This window comes from Pseudophryne corroboree, chromosome 4 (assembly GCF_028390025.1).
Source record: "Pseudophryne corroboree isolate aPseCor3 chromosome 4, aPseCor3.hap2, whole genome shotgun sequence".
NCBI classification, from domain to species: Eukaryota; Metazoa; Chordata; class Amphibia; order Anura; family Myobatrachidae; genus Pseudophryne; species Pseudophryne corroboree.
Window position 1 is genome coordinate 143,845,862 of NC_086447.1, and position 23,804 is coordinate 143,869,665.

The 23,804-nt window shown below is 49.1% G+C and overlaps 1 protein-coding gene across 2 annotated transcripts in view; it reads left to right on the forward strand.

The window, feature by feature from the left end:
* The window catches only part of LOC134909062 (ribonuclease H1-like), a 90,309-nt gene that overhangs the window by 6,725 nt on the left and 59,780 nt on the right, over window positions 1-23,804 (forward strand). For both annotated transcript variants that reach the window (XM_063915475.1, XM_063915474.1), the window contains exon 3: window positions 3,007-3,106. In XM_063915475.1, coding sequence (XP_063771545.1) covers window positions 3,007-3,106 — 100 coding nt within the window. The remainder of the gene's footprint in view (window positions 1-3,006; window positions 3,107-23,804) is intronic.

Sequence of the window (23,804 nt, forward strand, 5' to 3'; positions counted from 1 at the left end):
AAGGACTATGGTCAAGTCAGGAGACTTCCCTGCACATAAATATTCTGGAACTGAGGGCCATTTACAATGCCCTAAGTCAGGCAAAACCCCTGCTTCAAAACCAGCCGGTACTGATCCAGTCAGACAACATCACTGCGGTCGCCCATGTAAACCGACAGGGTCGGCACGAGAAGCAGGACGGCGATGGCAGAAGCCACAAGGATTCTCCGATGGGCGGAAAATCACGTGTTAGTACTGTCAGCAGTGTTCATTCCGGGAGTGGACAACTGGGAAGCAGACTTCCTCAGCAGGCACGACCTCCACCCGGGAGAGTGGGGACTTCATCCAGAAGTCTTCCAACTGATTGTAAACCGTTGGGAAAGGCCACAGGTGGACATGATGGCGTCCCGCCTAAACAAAAAGCTAGAAAAGTATTGCGCCAGGTCAAGAGACCCGCAGGCGATAGCTGTGGACGCTCTAGTGACACCGTGGGTGTACCGGTTTATGTGTTCCCTCCTCTTCCTCTCATACCAAAGGTACTGAGGATAATAAGGAGAAGAGGAGTAAGAACTATACTCATTGTTCCGGATTGGCCAAGAAGAGCTTGGTATCCGGAACTTCAAGAAATGATCTCAGAGGAACCATGGCCTCTGCCGCTCAGACAGGACCTGCTGCAGCAGGGGCCCTGTCTGTTCCAAGACTTACCGCGGCTGCGTTTGACGGCATGGCGGTTGAACACTGGATCCTGAAGGAAAAGGGCATTCCGGAGGAAGTCATTCCTACGCTGATTAAAGCTAGGAAAGAAGAAAATGCAAACCATTATCACCGCATATGGCGAAAATATGTTGCGTGGTGTGAGGCCAGGAAGGCCCCAACGGAAGAATTTCAGCTGGGCCGTTTCCTGCACTTTCTACAGTCAGGGGTGACTATGGGCCTAAAATTGGGTTCCATTAAGGTCCAGATTTCGGCTCTGTCGATTTTCTTCCAGAGAGAACTGGCTTCACTACCTGAAGTTCAATCTTTTGTTAAGGGAGTGCTGCATATTCAGCCCCCTTTTGTGCCTCCAGTGGCACCTTGGGATCTCAACGTGATGTTGGATTTCCTAAAGTCACATTGGTTTGAGCCACTTAAAACCGTGGAATTGAAATATCTCACGTGGAAAGTGGTCATGTTGTTGGCTTCGGCCAGGCGTGTATCAGAATTGGCGGCTTTGTCATGTAAAAGCCCTTATCTGATTTTCCATATGGATAGGGCAGAATTGAGGACTCGTCCCCAGTTTCTCCCTAAGGTGATATCAGCCTTTCATCTGAACCAACCTATCGTGGTGCCTGCGGCTACTAAAGACTTGGAGGCTTCCAAGTCGTTGGATGTAGTCAGGGCCCTGAAAATTTATGTTTCCAGGACAGCTGGAGTCAGAAAGACTGACTCGCTATTTATCCTGTATGCGCCCAACAAGTTGGGTGCACCTGCTTCAAAGCAGACTATTGCTCGCTGGATCTGTAGTACGATTCAGCTTGCACATTCTGCGGCTGGACTGCCGCATCCTAAATCAGTGAAAGCCCATTCCACGAGGAAGGTGGGCTCTTCTCGGCTCTACAACTTTGCCGAGCAGCTACTTGGTCGGGGTCAAACACATTTGCTAAATTCTACAAGTTTGACACCCTGGCTGATGAGGACCTAGAGTTTGCCCATTCGGTGCTGCAGAGTCATCCGCACTCTCCCGCCCGTTTGGGAGCTTTGGTATAATCCCCATGGTCCTTACGGAGTCCCAGCATCCACTTAGGACGTCAGAGAAAATAAGAATTTACTCACCGGTAATTCTATTTCTCGTAGTCCGTAGTGGATGCTGGGCGCCCATCCCAAGTGCGGATTGTCTGCAATATTTGTATATAGTTATTGTTTAACTAAAGGGTTATTGTTGAGCCATCTGTTGAGAGGCTCAGTTATTATCATACTGTTAACTGGGTATTGTATCACGAGTTATACGGTGTGATTGGTGTGGCTGGTATGAGTCTTACCCGGGATTCAAAATCCTTCCTTATTGTGTCAGCTCTTCCGGGCACAGTATCCTAAGTGAAGTCTGGAGGAGGGTCATAGTGGGAGGAGCCAGTGCACACCAGTAGTCTAAAGCTTTCTTTTAGTTGTGCCCAGTCTCCTGCGGAGCCGCTATTCCCCATGGTCCTTACGGAGTCCCAGCATCCACTACGGACTACGAGAAATAGAATTACCGGTGAGTAAATTCTTATTTTTCGCTGCAGTCGCAAGGCTTTGGTATTCAATTTGAACCCAGAAAATCGGACATGGTGATTTCTGTAGAAATAACTACTTTTTTTTTTTTTTTTTCTTTTTTTTTTTCCCTCGCACCTGCAGAGCAACTTGATTTTTCCTAAAATCGTTATTTTTAGGGAAAATCACAGGGGCTTGCTTTGGGACCGCCCCCCTACCCCCTCGGCATCCGCATCGAGAACTAATTAAGCAATTGTAAATTTTCAGTTAGCTTAATTAGACGGGAATTACTCAAATTCCGATGCAGTGTCTTCTTCCAGCGTCTGGAGCTGTTCCCCTGCAGCAGCGGTGAGTATGTAGTGTGTGTTTGTAAGTGTGCATGATTGTGCTATGTGTGTGTGCATGTATGTGAGTGTCACCCAATGTGTGTAATCCCCCCCCCCCCCCCCCCCCCCCCCCCCCCAACCTGAAAGCCCCACTTCCATTTTTATTTTTCATTTGGATACCGCGGGTATCGGGAGCGTGCATACCCGCGGTAATCCAAAATTGTATGCAAGGTTTTTTTTTACCTCACGCCCAATTGGATTCCCTCCAGGCCACTGTTCCCTGTGCATATCCATGCTGGAAATGGCACAGACCTTGAGGTTTTTAGCTCTCTATCTAGCTCTATAAAATATAAATATAGTATGTGACTGATCTCTGAAACAGCATACCGAAATGAGCAAGTTAACTTTAGTCACAACCATAATGCAACTACTAGAATATGATAAATATTCAGGAGTGACCTTGATATCTTTACAGGTGATTCCGCAGTTGTGTACACTGACGGCTGCTGTTCACGGAATGGACAACCTAGGGCACAAGCTGGAGTTGGTGTGTACTGGGGTCCGGACCACCCTCTGTAAGTGACAACACCAATTTCTCTATCGTCCTAAGTGGATGCTGGGGTTCCTGAAAGGACCATGGGGAATAGCGGCTCCGCAGGAGACAGGGCACAAAAAAGTAAAGCTTTACTAGGTCAGGTGGTGTGCACTGGCTCCTCCCCCTATGACCCTCCTCCAGACTCCAGTTAGATTTTGTGCCCGAACGAGAAGGGTGCAATCTAGGTGGCTCTCCTAAAGAGCTGCTTAGAGAAAGTTTAGTTTAGGTTTTTTTCTTTACAGTGAGTCCTGCTGGCAACAGGATCACTGCAACGTGGGACTTAGGGGGAAAGTAGTAAACTCACCTGCATGCAGAGTGGATTTGCTGCTTGGCTACTGGACACCATTAGCTCCAGAGGGATCGAACACAGGCCCAGCCGTGGAGTCCGGTCCCGGAGCCGCGCCGCCGACCCCCTTGCAGATGCTGAAGCGTGAAGAGGTCCGGAAACCGGCGGCTGAAGACTCCTCAGTCTTCATAAGGTAGCGCACAGCACTGCAGCTGTGCGCCATTTTCCTCTCAGCACACTTCACTGGGCAGTCACTGAGGGTGCAGAGCGCTGGGGGGGGGCGCTCTGAGAGGCAAATATAAACCTTATACAAGGCTAAAAATACCTCACATATAGCCCATAGGGGCTATATGGAGATATTTAACCCCTGCCTGACTGGAAAAATAGCGGGAGAAGAACCCGCCGAAAAAGGGGCGGGGCCTATCTCCTCAGCACACGGCGCCATTTTCTGTCACAGCTCCGCTGGTCAGAACGGCTCCCAGGTCTCTCCCCTGCACTGCACTACAGAAACAGGGTAAAACAGAGAGGGGGGGCACATTAATGGCTATATATATATATATTAAAGCAGCTATAAGGGAGCACTTAATATAAGGATATCCCTTGTATATATAGCGCTTTGTGGTGTGTGCTGGCAGACTCTCCCTCTGTCTCCCCAAAAGGGCTAGTGGGTCCTGTCTTCCTTAGAGCATTCCCTGTGAGTTTGCGGTGTGTGTCGGTACGTGGTGTCGACATGTATGAGGACGATATTGGTGTGGAGGCGGAGCAATTGCCAAATATGCAGATGTCACCCCCCAGGGGGTCGACACCAGAATGGATGCCTTTATTTGTGGAATTACGTGATGGTTTATCTTCCCTTAAACAGTCAGTTGAGGACATGAGGCGGCCGGACAATCAATTAATGCCTGTCCAGGCGCCTCAAACACCGTCAGGGGCTGTAAAACGCCCTTTGCCTCAGTCGGTCGACACAGACCCAGACACGGGCACTGATTCCAGTGACGACGGTAGAAATTCAAACGTATTTTCCAGTAGGGCCACACGTTATATGATTTTGGCAATGAAGGAGACGTTACATTTAGCTGATACTACAGATACCGTAAAACAGGGTATTATGTATGGTGTGAAAAAACTACAAACAGTTTTTCCTGAATCAGAAGAATTAAATGACGTGTGTGATGAAGCGTGGGTTGCTCCTGATAAAAAGTTGATAATTTCAAAAAAGTTATTGGCATTATACCCTTTCCCGCCAGAGGTTAGGGCGCGCTGGGAAACACCCCCTAAGGTGGACAAGGCGCTCACACGCTTATCCAAACAAGTGGCGTTACCCTCTCCTGAGACGGCCGCACTTAAGGATCCATCAGATAGAAAGATGGAAGTTATTCAAAAGAATATATACACACATGCAGGTGTTATACTACGACCAGCTATAGCAACTGCCTGGATGTGCAGTGCTGGAGTAGTTTGGTCAGAATCCCTGATTGAAAATATTGATACCCTAGATAGGGACAATGTTTTACTGTCGTTAGAACAAATAAAGGATGCATTTATCTATATGCGTGATGCACAGAGGGATATTTGCACACTGGCATCTCGGGTGAGTGCTATGTCCATTTCAGCCAGAAGAGCCTTATGGACACGACAGTGGACAGGCGATGCGGATTCAAAACGTCACATGGAGGTTTTGCCGTATAAAGGGGAGGAGTTATTTGGAGTTGGTCTATCAGACTTGGTGGCCACGGCTACTGCCGGGAAATCCACTTTTTTACCTCAAGTCACTCCCCAACAGAGAAAGGCACCGACCTTTCAACCGCAGCCTTTTCGCTCCTACAAAAATAAGAGAGCAAAGGGCTTGTCGTACCTGCCACGAGGCAGAGGAAGAGGGAAGAGACACCAACAGGCAGCTCCTTCCCAGGAACAGAAGCCCTCCCCGGCTCCTGCAAAAACCTCAGCATGACGCTGGGGCCTCTCAAGCGGACTCGGGGACAGTGGGGGGCCGTCTCAAAAATTACAGCGCGCAGTGGGCTCACTCGCAGGTAGACCCCTGGATCCTGCAGATAATATCTCAGGGGTACAGGTTGGAATTAGAGACGGATCCTCCTCATCGTTTCCTGAAGTCTGCCTTACCAACCGTCTCTTCCGAAAGGGAGAGGGTGTTGGAAGCCATTCACAAGCTGTACGCTCAGCAGGTGATAGTCAAAGTACCCCTATTACAACAAGGAAAGGGGTATTATTCCACTCTATTTGTGGTACCGAAGCCGGATGGCTCGGTAAGGCCTATTCTAAATCTGAAGTCCTTGAACCTCTACATAAAAAAGTTCAAGTTCAAGATGGAGTCACTCAGAGCAGTGATAGCGAACCTGGAAGAAGGGGACTTTATGGTATCCTTGGACATCAAGGATGCGTATCTACACGTTCCGATTTACCCCGCACACCAGGGGTACCTCAGGTTCATTGTTCAAAAAACTGTCACTATCAGTTTCAGACGCTGCCGTTCGGATTGTCCACGGCGCCTCGGGTCTTTACCAAGGTAATGGCCGAGATGATGATTCTTCTTCGAAGAAAAGGCGTATTAGTTATCCCATACTTGGACGATCTCCTAATAAGGGCAAGGTCCAGAGAACAGCTGGAGACAGCTTTAGCACTATCTCAAGAGGTGCTAAGACAACACGGGTGGATTCTGAATATTCCAAAATCCCATTTAATCCCGACAACTCGTCTGCTGTTCCTAGGAATGATTCTGGACACGGTTCAGAAAAAGGTTTTCCTTCCAGAGGAAAAAGCCAAGGAGTTATCCGATCTGGTCAGGAACCTCCTAAAACCAGGAAAAGTGTCAGTACATCAATGCACAAGAGTCCTGGGAAAAATGGTGGCTTCTTACGAAGCAATTCCATTCGGCAGATTCCAGGCAAGAATATTCCAAAGGGATCTGTTGGACAAATGGTCAGGGTCGCATCTGCAGATGCACCTGCGAATAACCCTGTCACCAAAGACAAGGGTGTCACTTCTGTGGTGGTTGCAGAAGGCTCACCTATTAGAAGGCCGCAGATTCGGCATTCAGGATTGGATCCTGGTGACCACGGACGCCAGCCTGAGAGGCTGGGGAGCAGTCACACAAGGAAGAAACTTCCAGGGAGTATGGACGAGTCTGGAAAAGTCTCTTCACATAAACATTCTGGAACTAAGAGCAATCTACAATGCTCTAAGCCAGGCGGAACTTCTCCTGCAAGGAAAGCCGGTGTTGATTCAGTCGGACAACATCACGGCGGTCGCCCATGTAAACAGGCAGGGCGGCACAAGAAGCAGGAGTGCAATGGCAGAAGCTGCCAAGATTCTTCGCTGGGCGGAGAATCACGTGATAGCACTGTCAGCAGTGTTCATCCCGGGCGTGGACAACTGGGAAGCAGACTTCCTCAGCAGACACGATCTTCATCCGGGAGAGTGGGGTCTACATCCAGAAGTCTTCAACATGTTAATAGACCGTTGGGAAAGACCAATTGTAGACATGATGGCGTCTCGCCTCAACAAGAAACTGGACAAATATTGCGCCAGGTCAAGAGATCCACAGGCAATAGCTGTGGACGCACTGGTAACTCCTTGGGTGTACCAGTCAGTGTATGTGTTTCCTCCTCTGCCGCTCATACCAAAGGTATTGAAGATCATACGGCAAAGAAGAGTAAGAACAATACTAGTGGTTCCGGATTGGCCGAGAAGGACTTGGTATCCGGAACTTCAAGAGATGCTCACGGACGAACCGTGGCCTCTACCTCTGAGAAGGGACCTGCTACAGCAGGGTCCCTGTCTTTTTCAAGACTTACCGCGGCTGCGTTTGACGGCATGGCGGTTGAACGCCAGATCCTAAAAGGGAAAGGCATTCCAGAAGAAGTCATTCCTACCTTGATTAAGGCACGGAAGGAAGTCACCGTGAAACATTATCACCGCATTTGGCGAAAATATGTAGCGTGGTGCGAGGATCGGAGGGTTCCGACGGAGGAATTCCAACTGGGTCGTTTCCTACATTTCCTGCAATCAGGATTATCTATGGGTCTCAAATTGGGATCCATTAAGGTTCAAATTTCGGCCCTGTCAATATTCTTCCAAAAAGAATTGGCCTCTGTCCCTGAGGTCCAGACTTTTGTCAAGGGAGTACTGCATATACAGCCTCCTGTGGTGCCTCCGGTGGCACCGTGGGATCTAAATGTAGTTTTAGATTTCCTCAAATCCCATTGGTTTGAACCATTGAAAAAGGTGGATTTGAAATATCTCACATTGAAAGTGACTATGTTACTAGCCCTGGCCTCTGCCAGGAGAGTATCTGAATTGGCGGCTTTATCTTATAAAAGTCCTTATCTAATCTTCCATTCGGATAGGGCAGAACTGCGGACTCGTCCGCATTTTCTCCCTAAAGTGGTATCAGCATTTCATCTGAACCAACCTATTGTGGTGCCTGCGGCCACTAGCGACTTGGAGGACTCCAAGTTGTTGGACGTTGTCAGAGCCTTAAAAATATACATTGCAAGGACGGCTGGAGTCAGAAAATCTGACTCGCTGTTTATATTGTATGCAACCAACAAGTTGGGCGCACCTGCTTCTAAGCAGTCGATTGCTCGTTGGATTTGTAACACAATTCAACTTGCACATTCTGTGGCAGGCCTGCCACAGCCTAAAACTGTAAAAGCCCACTCCACAAGGAAGGTGGGCTCATCTTGGGCGGCTGCCCGAGGGGTCTCGGCATTACAACTCTGCCGAGCAGCTACGTGGTCGGGGGAGAACACGTTTGTAAAATTTTACAAATTTGATACCCTGGCAAAGGAGGACCTGGAGTTCTCTCATTCGGTGCTGCAGAGTCATCCGCACTCTCCCGCCCGTTTGGGAGCTTTGGTATAATCCCCATGGTCCTTTCAGGAACCCCAGCATCCACTTAGGACGATAGAGAAAATAAGAATTTACTTACCGATAATTCTATTTCTCGGAGTCCGTAGTGGATGCTGGGCGCCCATCCCAAGTGCGGATTATCTGCAATACTTGTACATAGTTATTGTTAACTAATTCGGGTTATTGTTAAGGAGCCATCTTTAAGAGGCCCTTTCTGTTGTCATACTGTTAACTGGGTTTAGATCACAAGTTGTACGGTGTGATTGGTGTGGCTGGTATGAGTCTTACCCGGGATTCAAAATGCCTCCCTTATTGTGTATGCTCGTCCGGGCACAGTACCTAACTGGAGTCTGGAGGAGGGTCATAGGGGGAGGAGCCAGTGCACACCACCTGACCTAGTAAAGCTTTACTTTTTTGTGCCCTGTCTCCTGCGGAGCCGCTATTCCCCATGGTCCTTTCAGGAACCCCAGCATCCACTACGGACTCCGAGAAATAGAATTATCGGTAAGTAAATTCTTATTTTTTTTCATATACTATCCAATACTTAAAGTAGAGATAAGTAAAAATGTATTGCGGTCTTTGAGGGTTTTTTTTGTTTGTTTCTAAATAATAAAAAATTGAGGAAGTCTATGCAGTTATTTAAAAGGTATTAGAGACAATACCCACATTAGAGGAGAATCTCTGCTTTCAAACAATGGGACCCCTCAGTACTTAATGCCTGGTGAATGGAAAACCTGTATACTTTTATACACCATTGCCTCTGCAGGTATGGGAGCACCCACATTTGGAAGGTATGTGGATCATTAGGTCGACAGTAACTAGGTTCACCCCATATGGTTGACTTGCACAGAGTTGGCATGTAAAAAGTAGACACCTGAAAAGGTGATTTGGAAATGATCGACACGTTTTCTGGATGTCATTTTGTATGTTAAACCATGTAAAAGCCAAAATAGTGGAAACGTGTACCAGCAGTCTTACTTTGCTCACCACGCTTCGGTCAAGGTTATGGTTTCAAATCGTAGTCTACCTGTATGGTAAAGTTTGAAAAAGTTGACAAAAATGAATGAAAAACTTGTGTTGACCATTGTCCTGTCGACAATATGGCATTGACCTATTCACTGTCTGCCTATCATCCAGATACCATTTGGAAGAGGGGGTCCTGCTCTTTTCAGTGATGTGGCACGTCATAGCTATTGTCTGGTGATCACCAGACCAAATCACCCAAAAGCAAGTTATTTTATTTAAAAACAAAATACTTGCCCATGTAGACTAGCTTTCATGTGACGTGTTAGTATTTAGTGATGGTATTTTCTGGAAATAACCAATTTGTATGGGTACTGCATAGCTATATCTGTAATATTTATGCTGAATGTGATGAGCAGAAGTGTTGACCGATGGCCTCAGCACAGGGAGGTAGAAAAGTCACTAGCGAAGGGGTTAAATGTAAGAAAAACAAAACATTTCTCTAACGTCCTAGAGGATGCTGGGGACTCCGTAAGGACCATGGGGAATAGACGGGCTCCGCAGGAGACATGGGCACTTTAAGAAATACTTTTGATTCTGGGTGTGCACTGGCTCCTCCCTCTATGCCCCTCCTCCAGACGTCAGTTTTAGACTGTGCCCAGAGGAAGATGGGTGCACTGCAGGGAGCTCTCCGGAGTTCCCTGCTAAGAAAGCATTTTTGTTAGGATTGTTTCTTATTATCAGGGAGCACTGTTGGCAACAGGCTCCCTGCATCGAGGGACTGAGGAGAGCGGAGCAGACCTACTTAAATGATAGGCTCTGCTTCTCGGCTACTGGACACCATTAGCTCCAGAGGGAGTGGAACACAGGTTCGTTCTGGGCGTTCATCCCAGAGCCGCGCCGCCGTTCTACTCACAGAGCCGGAAGAAACGAAGAAAGAAGACGTCTAAGGCGGCAGAAGCCTTCGGGTGCTTCACTGAGGTAACGCACAGCACGGCAGCTGTGCGCCATTGCTCCATTACACCTCACACACTCCGGTCACTGTAAGGGTGCAGGGCGCAGGGGGGGCGCCCTGGGCAGCAATAAATACCTATCCTATGGCAAAATAACCTATGTACAGGTGGGCACTGTACATGTATATAAAAGAGCCCCCGCCATATTTTACTAACTTTGAGCGGGACAGAAGCCCGCCGCCGAGGGGGCGGGGCTTCTCCCTCAGCACTCCCCAGTGCCATTTTTTCTTCACAGCACCGCTGAGAGGAAGCTCCCCGGACTCTCCCCTGCTTGACACACGGTGACAGAAGGGTTTTAAAGTAGAGGGGGGGGCACATAATTGGCAAATATATACTACAGCGCTACTGGGTAAACATTCTGTGTTTTTTTTTCTCCTGGGTCATATAGCGCTGGGGTGTGTGCTGGCATACTCTCTCTCTGTCTCGCCAAAGGGGGATCCTGTCTTCAGAAAAGAGATTCCCTGTGTGTGTGGGAGTGTGTCGGTACGCGCGTGTCGACATGTTTGACGAAGGCTCGCCTAAGGAGGAGGGGGAGTGCATGAATGTCGGGTCGCAGTCGGCACCGCCGACACCGGACTGGGTGGATATGTGGAATGTCTTGAATGCTAATGTAAATTTATTGCATAAGAGATTAGACAAGACTGAGGCTAGGGATCAGTCAGGTTGTCAGATCCCAGTGGCACCGGGACCTTCTGGGTCTCAGAAACGCACATTATCCCAGATCACTGACACAGATACCGACACAGATTCTAGTGTCGACTATGAGGATGCAAAATTACAGCCAAAAGTGGCTAAAGGTATTCGTTGCATGATTGTTGCGATTAAAGAGGTTTTGCATATCACTGAGGAACCCCCTGTCCCAGACACGAGGGTGCACATGTAAGAAGAGAAAAAACCTGAGGTCACTTCCGTCCTCATTTGAGCTAAGCGAATTGTGCGAAAAGGCTTGGGAATCTCCAGACAGGAGATTACAAGTTCCCAAAAGGATTCTTATGGCGTATCGCTTCCCACAAAAGGATAGGATACGATGGGAATCTTCGCCTAAAGTAGACAATGCGTTGACACGCTTATCCAAGAAGGTGGCACTGCCTTCCCAGGATACGGCTACCCTCAAAGAGCCTGCTGATCGTAAGCAGGAAGTTACCATGAAGTACATTTACACACATTCCGGTACTATTGTTAGACCGGCGATGGCATCGGCCTGGGTTTGTAGTGCTGTCGCAGCATGGACCGATTCCTTATCTAATGAGATTGATGCCCTAGATAAGGATACCATTCTAATGACCCTAGCGCATATCAAGGATGCGGCATTATATATGAGGGATGCACAAAGAGACATTTGTTTACTGAGCTCCAGAATAAATGCTATGTCTGTTTCTGCTAGGCGGCTCTTGTGGACCCGACAGTGGACGGGGGATGCAGACTCCAAAGCGGCATATGGAGTCGTTGCCGTACAAGGGGGAGGAGTTGTTTGGAGAAGGCCTCTCGGACCTGGTCTCTACTGCTACAGCTGGTAAATCGAATTTTTTACCTTATGTTCCCCCGCAACATACTAAGAAGGCGCCTCATTATCAAATGCAGTCCTTTCGTTCAAATAAAAGCAAGAAGGTACGGGGATCGTCCTTTCTTACCAGAGGTAAAGGCAAGGGAAAAGCTGCACACAGCTAGTTCCCAGGACCAGAAGTCCTCCCCTCCGTCTGCAAAATCCACTGCATGACGCTGGGGCTCCCCTGGGGGAGTCGGCTCAGGTGGGGGCACGTCTTCGAATTTTCAGCTCACAGGTGGATCCCTGGGCAATAGAGATTGTTTCTCGGGGATACAGGCTGGAATTCGAAGAGATGCCTCCTTGCCGGTTTTTCAAATCGGCTCTGCCGGCTTCTCAGTCAGAGAGGGAGTTGGTGTTATCTGCAATTCAAAAATTGTATCTTCAGCAGGTGATAGTCAAGGTTCCTCTTCTCCAGCAAGGAAAGGGGTATTGCTCAACCCTGTTTGTGGTCCCGAAACCGGACGGTTCGGTCAGACCCATTTTGAATCTAAAATCCCTGAACCTGTACTTAAAAAAGTTCAAGTTCAAGATGGAATCGCTCAGAGCGGTCATTGCCAGCCTGGAGGGGGGGGGGGGGGGTTTGGATGGTTTCCCTGGACATAAAGGATGCTTACCTTCATGTTCCGATTTTTCTTCCTCACCAGGCGTTCCTGAGATTTGCGGTACAGGACTGTCATTACCAATTTCAGACGTTGCCGTTTGGGCTTTCCAAGGCCCCGAGAATTTTCACCAAGATAATGGCGGAAATGATGGTGCTCCTGCGCAAGCAGGGTGTCACAATTATCCCATACTTGGACGATCTCCTCATAAAGGCGAGATCCTGAGAGAAGTTACTGAACAGCGTGTCACTGTCTGTGAGAACGTTGCAGTAGCATGGCTGGACTCTCAATATTCCGAAGTCCCAGCTGGTTCCTACAATGCGTCTGACCTTTTTTGGGCCTGATTCTGGACAAAGAACAGAAAAAGGGTTTTCTTCCGATGGAAAAGGCTCAGGAGCTCATGACTCTGGTCAAGGACCTGTTGAAGCCAAAAAAGGTTTCAGTGCATCACTGTACTCAAGTCCTGGGGAAGATGGTGGCATCTTACGAGGCCATTCCCTTCGGCAGGTTTCATGCGAGGACTTTTCAATGGGACCTACTGGACAAGTGGTCCGGGTCTCATCTACAGATGTATCAAAAGATCACCTTGTCTCCCAGAGCCAGGGTGTCTCTCTCCTGTGGTGGCTACACAGTGCTCACCTCTTAGAGGGCCGCAGATTCGGCATTCAGGATTGGATCCTGGTGACCACGGACGCAAGCCTCCGAGGTTGGGGTGCAGTCACTCTGTGAAGAAATTTTCAAGGTCTCTGGTCAAGTCTAGAGACTTGTCTCCACATCAATGTCCTGGAGTTGAGGGCCATATACAACGCCCTACGTCAAGCGGAGGCATTACTTCGGGACAAACCTGTTCTGATTCAGTCGGACAATGTCACGGCAGTGGCTCATGTAAACCGCCAAGGCGGCACAAGGAGCAGAGTGGCCATGACAGAGGCCACCAGGATTCTTTGCTGGGCGGAAGGTCATGTAAGCGCACTGTCAGCAGTGTTCATCCCGGGTGTGGACAACTGGGAAGCGGACTTCCTCAGCAGACACGACCTGCATCCGGGAGAGTGGGGACTTCATCAGGAAGTCTTCGCACAGATCGCGGGTCAGTGGGGACTGCCTCAGATAGACATGATGGCTAAAGAGGTATTGCGCCAGGTCAAGAGACCCTCAGGCGGTAGCGGTAGACGCTTTGGTGACACCATGGGTGTTCAGATCGGTCTATGTGTTCCCTCCTCTGCCTCTCATACCCAAGGTGTTGAGAATAATAAGACAAATAAGGGTGAAAACAATCCTCATTGTTCCAGATTGGCCACGAAGGACTTGGTATCCGGATCTGCAAGAGTTGCTCACAGAAGATCCGTGGCCTCTTCCTCTAAGGCAGGACCTGCTGCAGCAGGGGCCCTGTCTGTTCCAAGACTTACCGCGGCTACGTTTGACGGCATGGTGGTTGAACGCCGGATCCTAGCAGAAAAAGGTATTCCGGAGGAAGTAATTCCTACCCTGATCAAGGCTAGGAAGGACGTGACATTGAAACATTATCACCGTATATGGCGAAAATATGTTTCTTGGTGTGAGGCCAGGACTGCTCCTACGGAGGAGTTTCATTTGGGCCGTCTCCTTCACTTCCTTCAAACAGGAGTGAATTTGGGCCTAAAATTAGGGTCCATAAAGGTTCAAATTTCGGCCTTATCCATTTTCTTTCAAAAAGAATTGGCTTCTCTTCCTGAAGTACAGACATTTGTGAAGGGAGTGCTGCATATTCAGCCTCCTTTTGTACCTCCGGTGGCGCCTTGGGATCTTAACGTGGTGTTAAGTTTCCTTAAGTCACATTGGTTTGAACCACTCAAAACGGTGGAGTTAAAATATCTCATTTGGAAGGTGGTCATGTTGCTGGCCTTGACTTCGGCTAGGCGAGTCTCGGAATTGGCGGCTTTATCACATAAAAGCCCCTATCTGGTTTTTCATGTGGATAGGGCGGAATTGCGGACTCGTCCTCAATTCCTACCTAAAGTGGTTTCATCCTTTCATATGAATCAACCTATTGTTGGGCCTGTGGCTACGCGTGACTTGGAGGATTCAGAGTCCCTGGATGTGGTCAGGGCTTTGAAAATTTACGTGGCCAGAACGGCTAGAGTCAGAAAAACAGAAGCACTATTTGTCCTGTATGCAGCCAACAAGGTTGGCGCTCCTGCTACAAAGCAGACTATTGCTCGCTGGATCTGTAACACGATTCAGCGGGCACAATCTACGGCAGGATTGCCATTGCCTAAATCAGTTAAGGCCCATTTCACTAGGAAGGTGGGCTCTTCTTAGGCGGCTGCCTGAGGGGTCTCGGCATTACAGTTGTGCCGAGCAGCTACTTGTTCGGGGTCAAACACCTTTGCAAAGTTCTATAAGTTTGATACCCTGGCTGAGGAGGACCTCCTGTTTGCTCAATCTGTGCTGCAGAGTCATCCACACTCTCCCGCCCGTTTGGGAGCTTTGGTATAATCCCCATGGTCCTTACGGAGTCCCCAGCATCTTCTAGGACGTTAGAGAAAATAAGATTTTACACTTACCGGTAAATCTATTTCTCGTAGTCCGTAGAGGATGATGGGCGCCCGTCCCAAGTGCGGACTACTTCTGCAAGACTTGTATATAGTTATTGCTGACATAAGGGTTATGTGTTGGTTAATCGGTTGAACCGAGGCTATGTTGTTGTTCATACTGTTAACTGGGTAGTTTATCACAAGTTATACGGTGTGATTGGTGTGGCTGTTATGAATCTTGCCCTTGGATTAACAAAATCCTTTCCTCGTACTGTCCATCTCTTCTGGGCACAGTTTCCCTAACTGAGGTCTGGAGGAGGGCCATAGAGGGAGGAGCCAGTGCACACCCAGAATCAAAAGTCTTTCTTAAAGTGCCTATGTCTCCTGCGGAGCCCGTCTATTCCCCATGGTCCTTACGGAGTCCCCAGCATCCTCTACAGACTACGAGAAATAGATTTACCGGTAAGTGTAAAATCTTATTTTATGGTCCACTAGGGGGCACAGGGATGATGCTGTGTATAGGCTGGCTGGGCTGGAGTCCGTGCACCAACGGGTTGCATCTTTTGTACCCAGCAGCCCTCTGATATCTACTTCGACCGAGGGGGGGGGGCGCTAATTAATAGCTCCCAGGTTACTTTAAAAAAAAATATATATATATTTTAGAGAAGTTCTGAGCGGCGGTGCAGGGGACGCCAATACAGCCGCTCCTACACCCGGCCGTGGCAGCACTGGTGTCCGGGCTGGTGACTTCCACTGTGGGACTCCAAGGGGGAGCCCGCTTTTGAAACCCGCATCTGGAGCCGAGAGGTGAGTAGACAGGTGGCTCCCTGCAGTCGGTGAGCTGTGGCGATCCACCTCTGCTATTGGGAGACAGAGGGTTGCAGGTTCAGTGGGGGCACAGGACACTACGCCTTTCCACTAGACCACCAGGGCAGGCGCTACAGATCTCTGCGGGGTCCTTGGTGGTATGGCACCTGAGGGGGATCGGACGGCCTAGCCTGTAGCCCCTCCACCACACTAGAGGCTTGTAGCAGGTGTAACTGCCTGCCTCAGGGTTGCTTCTCCCTCTCCCTACGCTGGGCAGCCATTTCTCTAACGTCCTAAGTGGATGCTGGGGACTCCGTAAGGACCATGGGGAATAGCGGCTCCGCAGGAGACTGGGCACATCTAAAGAAAGCTTTAGGACTAACTGGTGTGCACTGGCTCCTCCCCCTATGACCCTCCTCCAAGCCTCAGTTAGATTTCTGTGCCCGACGAGAAGGGTGCACACTAGGGGCTCTCCTGAGCTTCTTAGTGAAAGTTTTAGTTTAGGTTTGTTATTTTCAGTGAGACCTGCTGGCAACAGGCTCACTGCATCGAGGGACTAAGGGGAGAAGAAGCGAACTCACCTGAGTGCAGAGTGGATTGGGCTTCTTGGCTACTGGACATTAGCTCCAGAGGGACGATCACAGGCCCAGCCTGGATGGGTCCTGGAGCCGCGCCGCCGGCCCCCTTACAGAGCCAGAAGAGCGAAGAGGTCCGGAAAAATCGGCGGCAGAAGACGTTCCTGTCTTCAATAAGGTAGCGCACAGCACTGCAGCTGTGCGCCATTGCTCTCAGCACACTTCATACTCCGGTCACTGAGGGTGCAGGGCGCTGGGGGGGGCGCCCTGAGACGCAATAAAACAGGATAAAAATACCTTACATGGCAAAAAATACATCACATATAGCTCCTGGGCTATATGGATGCATTTAACCCCTGCCAGAATATACAGGAAAAACGGGTGATAAGGCTGCCGAAAAGGGGGCGGAGCCTATCTCCTCAGCACACTGGCGCCATTTTCCCTCACAGCTCAGTTGGAGGGAAGCTCCCGGTCTCTTCCCTGCAGTCACTACACTACAGAAAGGGTTAAAAAAAAGAGAGGGGGGCACTAATTAGGCGCAGTATTAAAACATACAGCAGCTATAAGGGGAAAAACACTTATATAAGGTTATCCCTGTATGTATGTATGTATGTATGTATGTATGTATATGTATATATATATATATATATATATATATATATATATATATATATATATATATATATATATATATATATTTATAGCTAGCGCTCTGGTGTGTGCTGGCATACTCTCCCTCTGTCTCCCCAAAGGGCTAGTGGGGTCCTGTCCTCTATCAGAGCATTCCCTGTGTGTGTGCTGTGTCGGTACGTTTGTGTCGACATGTATGAGGAGAAAAATGATGTGGAGACGGAGCAGAGTGTCTGTAACAGTGATGTCACCACCTAGGGGGTCGACACCTGAGTGGATGTACTGTTGAAAATTACGTGACAGTGTCAGCTCTGTATAAAAGACAGTGGTTGACATGAGACAGCCGGCTACTCAGCTTGTGCCTGTCCAGACGTCTCATAGGCCGTCAGGGGCTCTAAAGCGCCCGTTACCTCAGATGGCAGATACAGACACGGATACTGACTCCTGTGTCGACGGTGAAGAGACAACCGTGATTTCCAGTAGGGCCACACGTTACATGATTGAGACAATGGAAAATGTTTTATACATTTCTGATAATACGAGTACCACCAAAAAGGGGTATTATGTTCGGTGAGGGAAAAACTACCTGTAGTTTTCCTGAATTTGAGAAATAAAATGAGGTGTGTAATGATGCGTGGGTTTCCCCCCGATAACAATGTATAATTTCTTAAGTATTGGCTGTATACCCTTTCCCGCCAGAGGTTAGGGTGCGTTGGGAAACACCCCCTAGGGGGGATAAGGCGCTCACACGCTTGTAAGAACAAGGGCTCTACCCTCTCATGAGATGGCCGCCCTTAAGGATCCTGCTGATAGAAAGCAGGAGGGTATCCAAAAATGTATTCACACACATACTGGTGTTATACTGCGACCAGCAATCGCCTCAGCCTGGAGGTGCAGTGCTGGGTTGGCATGGTCGGATTCCCTGACTGGAAATATTGATATCCTAGATAAGGATAGTATATTATTGCCTATAGAGCATTTAAAAGATGCATTTCTATATATGCATTATGCACAGCGGAATATTTGCCGACTGGCATCAAGTAAAAGTGCGTTGTCCAATTCTACCAGTAAAATGGTCAGGTGATGCGGATTCCAAACGGCATTTGGAAGTATTGCCTTTGAAAGGGGACATTTGGGGTCGGTCTTTTAGACCTGGTGGCCACGGCAACAACTGGGAAATCCACGTTTGTACCCCAGGTCGCCTCTCAAAATAAGACGCCGTATTATCAGGCGCAGTCCTTTGTTGGCAAGCGGACAAAAGGTTCCTCTTTTCTGCTCGTGACAGAGGGAGAGGAAAAGAGATTACCCAGTTCCCGGGAACAGAAACCCTTTCCCGCCTCTGCAAAGCCCTCAGTATGACGCTAGGGCCTTACAAGCTCAGGCACGGTGGGGGCCCGTTCTCAATGAATTTCAGTGCGCAGTGGGCTCACTCGCAAGTAGACCCCTGGATCCTTCATATAGTATCTCAAGGGTACATATTGAAATTCGAGACGTCTCCCCCTCGCCGTTTCCAAAAGTCTGCTTTACCGACGTCTCCCTCTGACAGGGAGGCAGTTTTGGAAGCCATTCACAAGCTGTATTCCCAGCAGGTGATAATCAAGGTACCCCTCCTGCAACAGGGAACGGGGTATTATTCCACACTATTGTGGTACCGAAGCCAGACGGCTCGGTGAGACCGATTCTAAATCTAAAATCTTTGAACATTTACATACAGAGGTTCAAATTCAAGATTGAGTCACTCAGAGCAGTGATTGCGAACCTGGAAGAAGAGGACTACATGATGTCTCGGGACATCAAGGATGCTTACCTTCATGTCAAAATTTACCCTTCTCACCAAGGGTACCTCAGGTTATGGTACAGAACTGTCACTATCAGTTCAGACGCTGCCGTAGGGATGGTCCACGGCACCCCGGGTCTTTACCAAGGTAATGGCCGAAATGATATCCCTTCGAAGGAAGGGAATTTTAGTTATCCCTGATAAGGGTAAGATCCAGGGAACAGTTGGAAGTCGGTGTAGCACTATCTCAGGTAGTGTTGCGGCAGCACGATTGGATTCTCAATATTCCAAAATCGCAGCTGGTTCCGACGACTTGTCTTCTGTTTCCTAGGGATGTTCCTGGACACAGTCCAAAAAAAAAAAAAAAAAGGGTGTTTCTCCCGGAATAGAAAGCCAGGGAGTTATCCGAGCTAGTCAGGAACCTCCTAAAACCGAACCAAGTCTCAGTGCATCAATGCACAAGGGTTCTGGGTAAAAATGGTGGCTTCCTACGAAGCAATCCCATTCGTTAGATTCCACGCAAGAACTGTCCAGTGGAACCTACTGGACAAATGGTCCGGGTCGCATTTTCAGATGCATCAGCGGATAACCCTGTCACCAAGGACAAGGGTATCCATCCTGTGGTGGTTGCAGAGTGCTCATCTTCTAGAGGGCCGCAGATTCGGCATTCAGGACTGGGTCCTGGTGACCACGGATGCCAGCCTGCGAGGCTGGGGAGCAGTCACACAGGGAAGGAATATCCAGGGCTTAGGGTCAAGCCTGGATACATCACTTCACATAAATATCCTGAAGCTAAGGGCCATTTACAATGCTCTAAGCTTAGCAAGACCTCTGCTTCAAGGTCAGCCGGTGTTGATCCAGTTGGACAACATCATGACAGTCACCCACGTAAACAGACAGGGTGGCACAAGAAGCAGGAGGGCAATGGCAGAAGCTGCAGGGATTCTTCGCTGGGCGGAAAATCATGCGATAGCACTGTCAACAGTACTCATTCCGGGAGTGGACAACTGGGAAGCAGACTTCCTCAGCACGACCTCCACCCGGGAGAGTGGGGACTTCACCCAGAAGTCGTCCACATGATTAAAAAACTCGACAGGTATTGCGCCAGGTCAAGAGACCCTCAGGCAATAGTTGTAGACGCTCTGGTAACACCGTGGGTGTACCAGTCAGTGTATGTGTTCCCTCCTCTGCCTCTCATACCCAAGGTACTGAGATTGATAAGATGGAGAGGAGAAAGCACTATATTCGTGGTTCCGGATTGGCCAAGAAGGACTTGGTAACCGGAACTTCAAGAGATGCTCACGGAGGATCCGTGGCCTCTACCTCTAAGAAGGGACCTGCTCCAGCAAGGACCCTGTCTGTACCAAGACTTACCGCGGCTGCGTTTGACGGCATGCCGGTTGAACACCGGATCCTGAAGGAAAAAAGGCATTCCGGATGAAGTCATCCATATCCTGATCTAAAGCCAGGAAGGATGTAACCGCAAAAACATTATCACCGCAATTGGCGAAAATATGTTGCGTAGTGCGAGGCCAGTAAGGCCCGACGGAGGAAATTCAACTGGGTCGATTCCTACATTTCCTGCAAACAGGAGTGTCTATGGGCCTGAAATTGGGGTCCATTAAGGTTCAGATTTCGGCCCTGTCAATTTTCTTCCAAAAAAGAACTAGCTTCAGTCCCTGAAGTTTAGACGTTTGTAAAAGGGGTACTGCATATACAGCCTCCTTTTGTGCCTCCAGTGGCAATTTGGGATCTCAATGTAGTTTGGGTTCCAAAAGTCACATTGGTTTGAACCACTTAAATCTGTGGAGTTAAAATATCTCACATGGAAAGTGGTCATACTGTTGGCCCTGGCCTGGGCCAGGCGCGTGTCAGAATTGGCGGCTTCATCCTGTAAAAGCCCTTATCTGATTTTCCATTCGGACAGGGCGGAATTGAGGACTCGTCCTCAGTTTCTCCCTAAGGTGGTTCCAGCGTTTTCACCTGAACCAACCTATTGTGGTGCCTGCGGCTACTAGGGACTTGGAGGACTCCAAGTTGCTGGATGTTGTCAGGGCCCTGAAAATATTTCCAGGACGGCTGGAGTCAGGAAATCTGACTCGCTGTTTATCCTGTATGCACCCAACAAGCTGGGTGCTCCTGCTTCTAAGCAGACTATTGCTCGTTGGATTTGTAGTACAATTCAGCTTGCACATTCTGTGGCAGGCCTGCCACAGCTACAATCTGTAAAAGCCCGTTCCACAAGGAAAGTGGGCTCATCTTGGGCGGCTGCCCGAGGGGCCTCGGCTTTACAACTTTGCCGAGCAGCTACTTGGTCAGGGGCAAACACGTTTGCTAAATTCTACAAATTTGATACCCTGGCTGAGGAGGACCTGGAGTTCTCTCATGCGGTGCTGCAGAGTCATCCGCACTCTCCCGCCCGTTTGGGAGCTTTGGTATAATCCCCATGGTCCTTACGGAGTCCCCAGCATCCACTTAGGACGTTAGAGAAAATAAGAATTTACTTACCGATAATTCTATTTCTCATAGTCCGTAGTGGATGCTGGGCGCCCATCCCAAGTGCGGATTGTCTGCAATACTTGTACATAGTTATTGTTACAAAAATCGGGTTATTATTGTTGGGAGCCATCTTTTCAGAGGCTCCTCTGTTATCATACTGTTAACTGGGTTCAGATCACAAGTTATACGGTGTGATTGGTGTGGCTGGTATGAGTCTTACCCGGGATTCAAAATCCTTCCTTATTGTGTACGCTCGTCCGGGCACAGTATCCTAACTGAGGCTTGGAGGAGGGTCATAGGGGAGGAGCCAGTGCACACCAGTTAGTCCTAAAGCTTTCTTTAGATGTGCCCAGTCTCCTGCGGAGTCGCTATTCCCCATGGTCCTTACGGAGTCCCCAGCATCCACTACGGACTATGAGAAATAGAATTATCGGTAAGTAAATTCTTATTTTTACCCACATTGCTGCTCCAGCACTGCACAGAGAGGGAGGCTTGGGATCGGTCTTCCCTGTACCTCGTGCCTGGAAGCCTGGTCCATTTCCTTAGCTCCTTCCTGCTATTTGGCTGGAGAGTTGAGCAATATTCTGCTATATCCTTGCATTAGGGTCTATATCCTTCACTGTGATTGGTGTGCTTGTTACTAATAGCCGCTCGCACTGTAGGAACAACCTTCTATAGTGCCTCAGTTCTGTTTGTATATATCTCTATGTGCTTATAGATGTTTCTCTTACGTCCTAGGGCAGTGTTTTTCAACCGCTGTGCCGCGTGCGGTTGTCAGATGTGCCGCTGCCTGTCGCCCGTCAGATGTCTGCCGCTCTGCTGCCCCTATTATTACTACTGGGCTCGGGCAGCACACTGCTCTCTTCCGTGGCCCGGCCCATGACCTATGGTGACGTGGGGTGACTCATAGGTCACGCACGTCACGCCTACCCGTCTGCTCTCCTGCCCGCCAGCTCTCCTTCCCGCCTATCCTGGCCGCCAGCTCTCCTGCCCGCCTACCCTGGCCGCCAGCTCTCCTGCCCGCCTACCCCGGCCGTCGGCTCTCCTGCTCGCCGCACCTACCCATTCCCCTGCTCCGTGCTGAGCGAGAAACCTGAGGTTGGGGCCAATGTATTTTCTTTATTTAATTGATTGCTGGGGAATTACTGGGGGGGGGACACGACACAATGTGTGACATTACTTGGGGGGGGGGCAGTGTGGTGGAACTACTGGGGGACAACACACAATGTGTGACATTGCTGGGGGAACAGTGTGTGGTGTAATTACTGGGGGGGCTACACAATGTGTGACATTACTGTGGGTGGCAGTGTGTGGTGGAATTACTATTACTATATTTTATTACTGTGGAGGTGAATTAATTTTTTATTACAGTGGGGGCCAATGTGTCTGTTTTATTACTGCGGGAAATATCAGTATATTAGTTGAAAAAACTGACTGTGTGCCTTGGCAATTTTAAAATCTCATTTAGTGTGCCACGAGTTTAAAAAGGTTGAAAATCACTGTCCTAGGGGATACTGGGAATCGATTTTAGTACCATGGGGTATGAACTGGTCCACTTGGAGCCATTGGCACTATAGAAGTGTGAGAACGTGTGCTGGCTCCTCCCTCTATGCCCCTCCTACCGGACGCAGTTTAGAAAATGTGCCCAACGGAGCCGGTCACATCTTGGGAAGCTCCTGAAGAGTTTTCTGAGTTTATTTTAAGTTTATTTTCATGCAGGACTGGATGGGACCACTAAGGGTTAATGGTCCTGTTCCCCACTGACAGGACATTAGCTCCTGAGGGAACTATTCGCAATTCCCACCACGGCGAGTGTACATTCCTGCAGCACACCGCCACCCCTAACAGAGACAGAAGAGTGGTGAGTACTAAGCTGGCATCCCGGCTAGCGGGTCGTCTGCCATTATGGCAGCATTAGGGTACGGAGACGCATGGCTTCTAACGGGGCGGACTGAGTCTCCAGACTTAGTACACAGTATGTGTACACAGTACCCAGACTGGCATTGCAGCTTAAAAGGGAGCTTACTCCATTTTATATACACAGACACCTAAAGCCAGTATAAAGAAGAGCGGGAAGACCGTGCACCATTGTAGGGGTGGGGATTCACTATGAGCGGATCCAGCAGCTCACAGGTGCCGTTTTACCTTACTGCAGCAACACAGATTCTGACTGGAGGGACGCATAGCTCCTCTGGAGAGCCTCCAGATTACCTCATCGGTACCAGGGGGTCATAGCAGGGTGGAGCTTTATACTTGTGTACTAAATCCCTAATCTAGGTACTTAGTCTGCGACCCAGCTAGGGCCCTCATTCCGAGTTGCTCGCTAGCTGCTTTTAGCAGCATTGCACACGCTAAGCCGCCGCCCTCTGGGAGTGTATCTTAGCTTAGCAGAATCGCAAATAGAAATTTCTTAGCAGTTTCTGAGTAGCTCCAGACTTACTCAGCCATTGCGACCAGCTCAGTCAGTTTCGTTCCTGGTTTGACGTCACAAACACACCCAGTGTTCGCCCAGACACTCCTGCGTTTTTCCCAGAAACGCCAGCGTTTTTTCGCACACGCCCAGAAAACGGCCAGTTCCCACCCAGAAACACCCACTTCCTG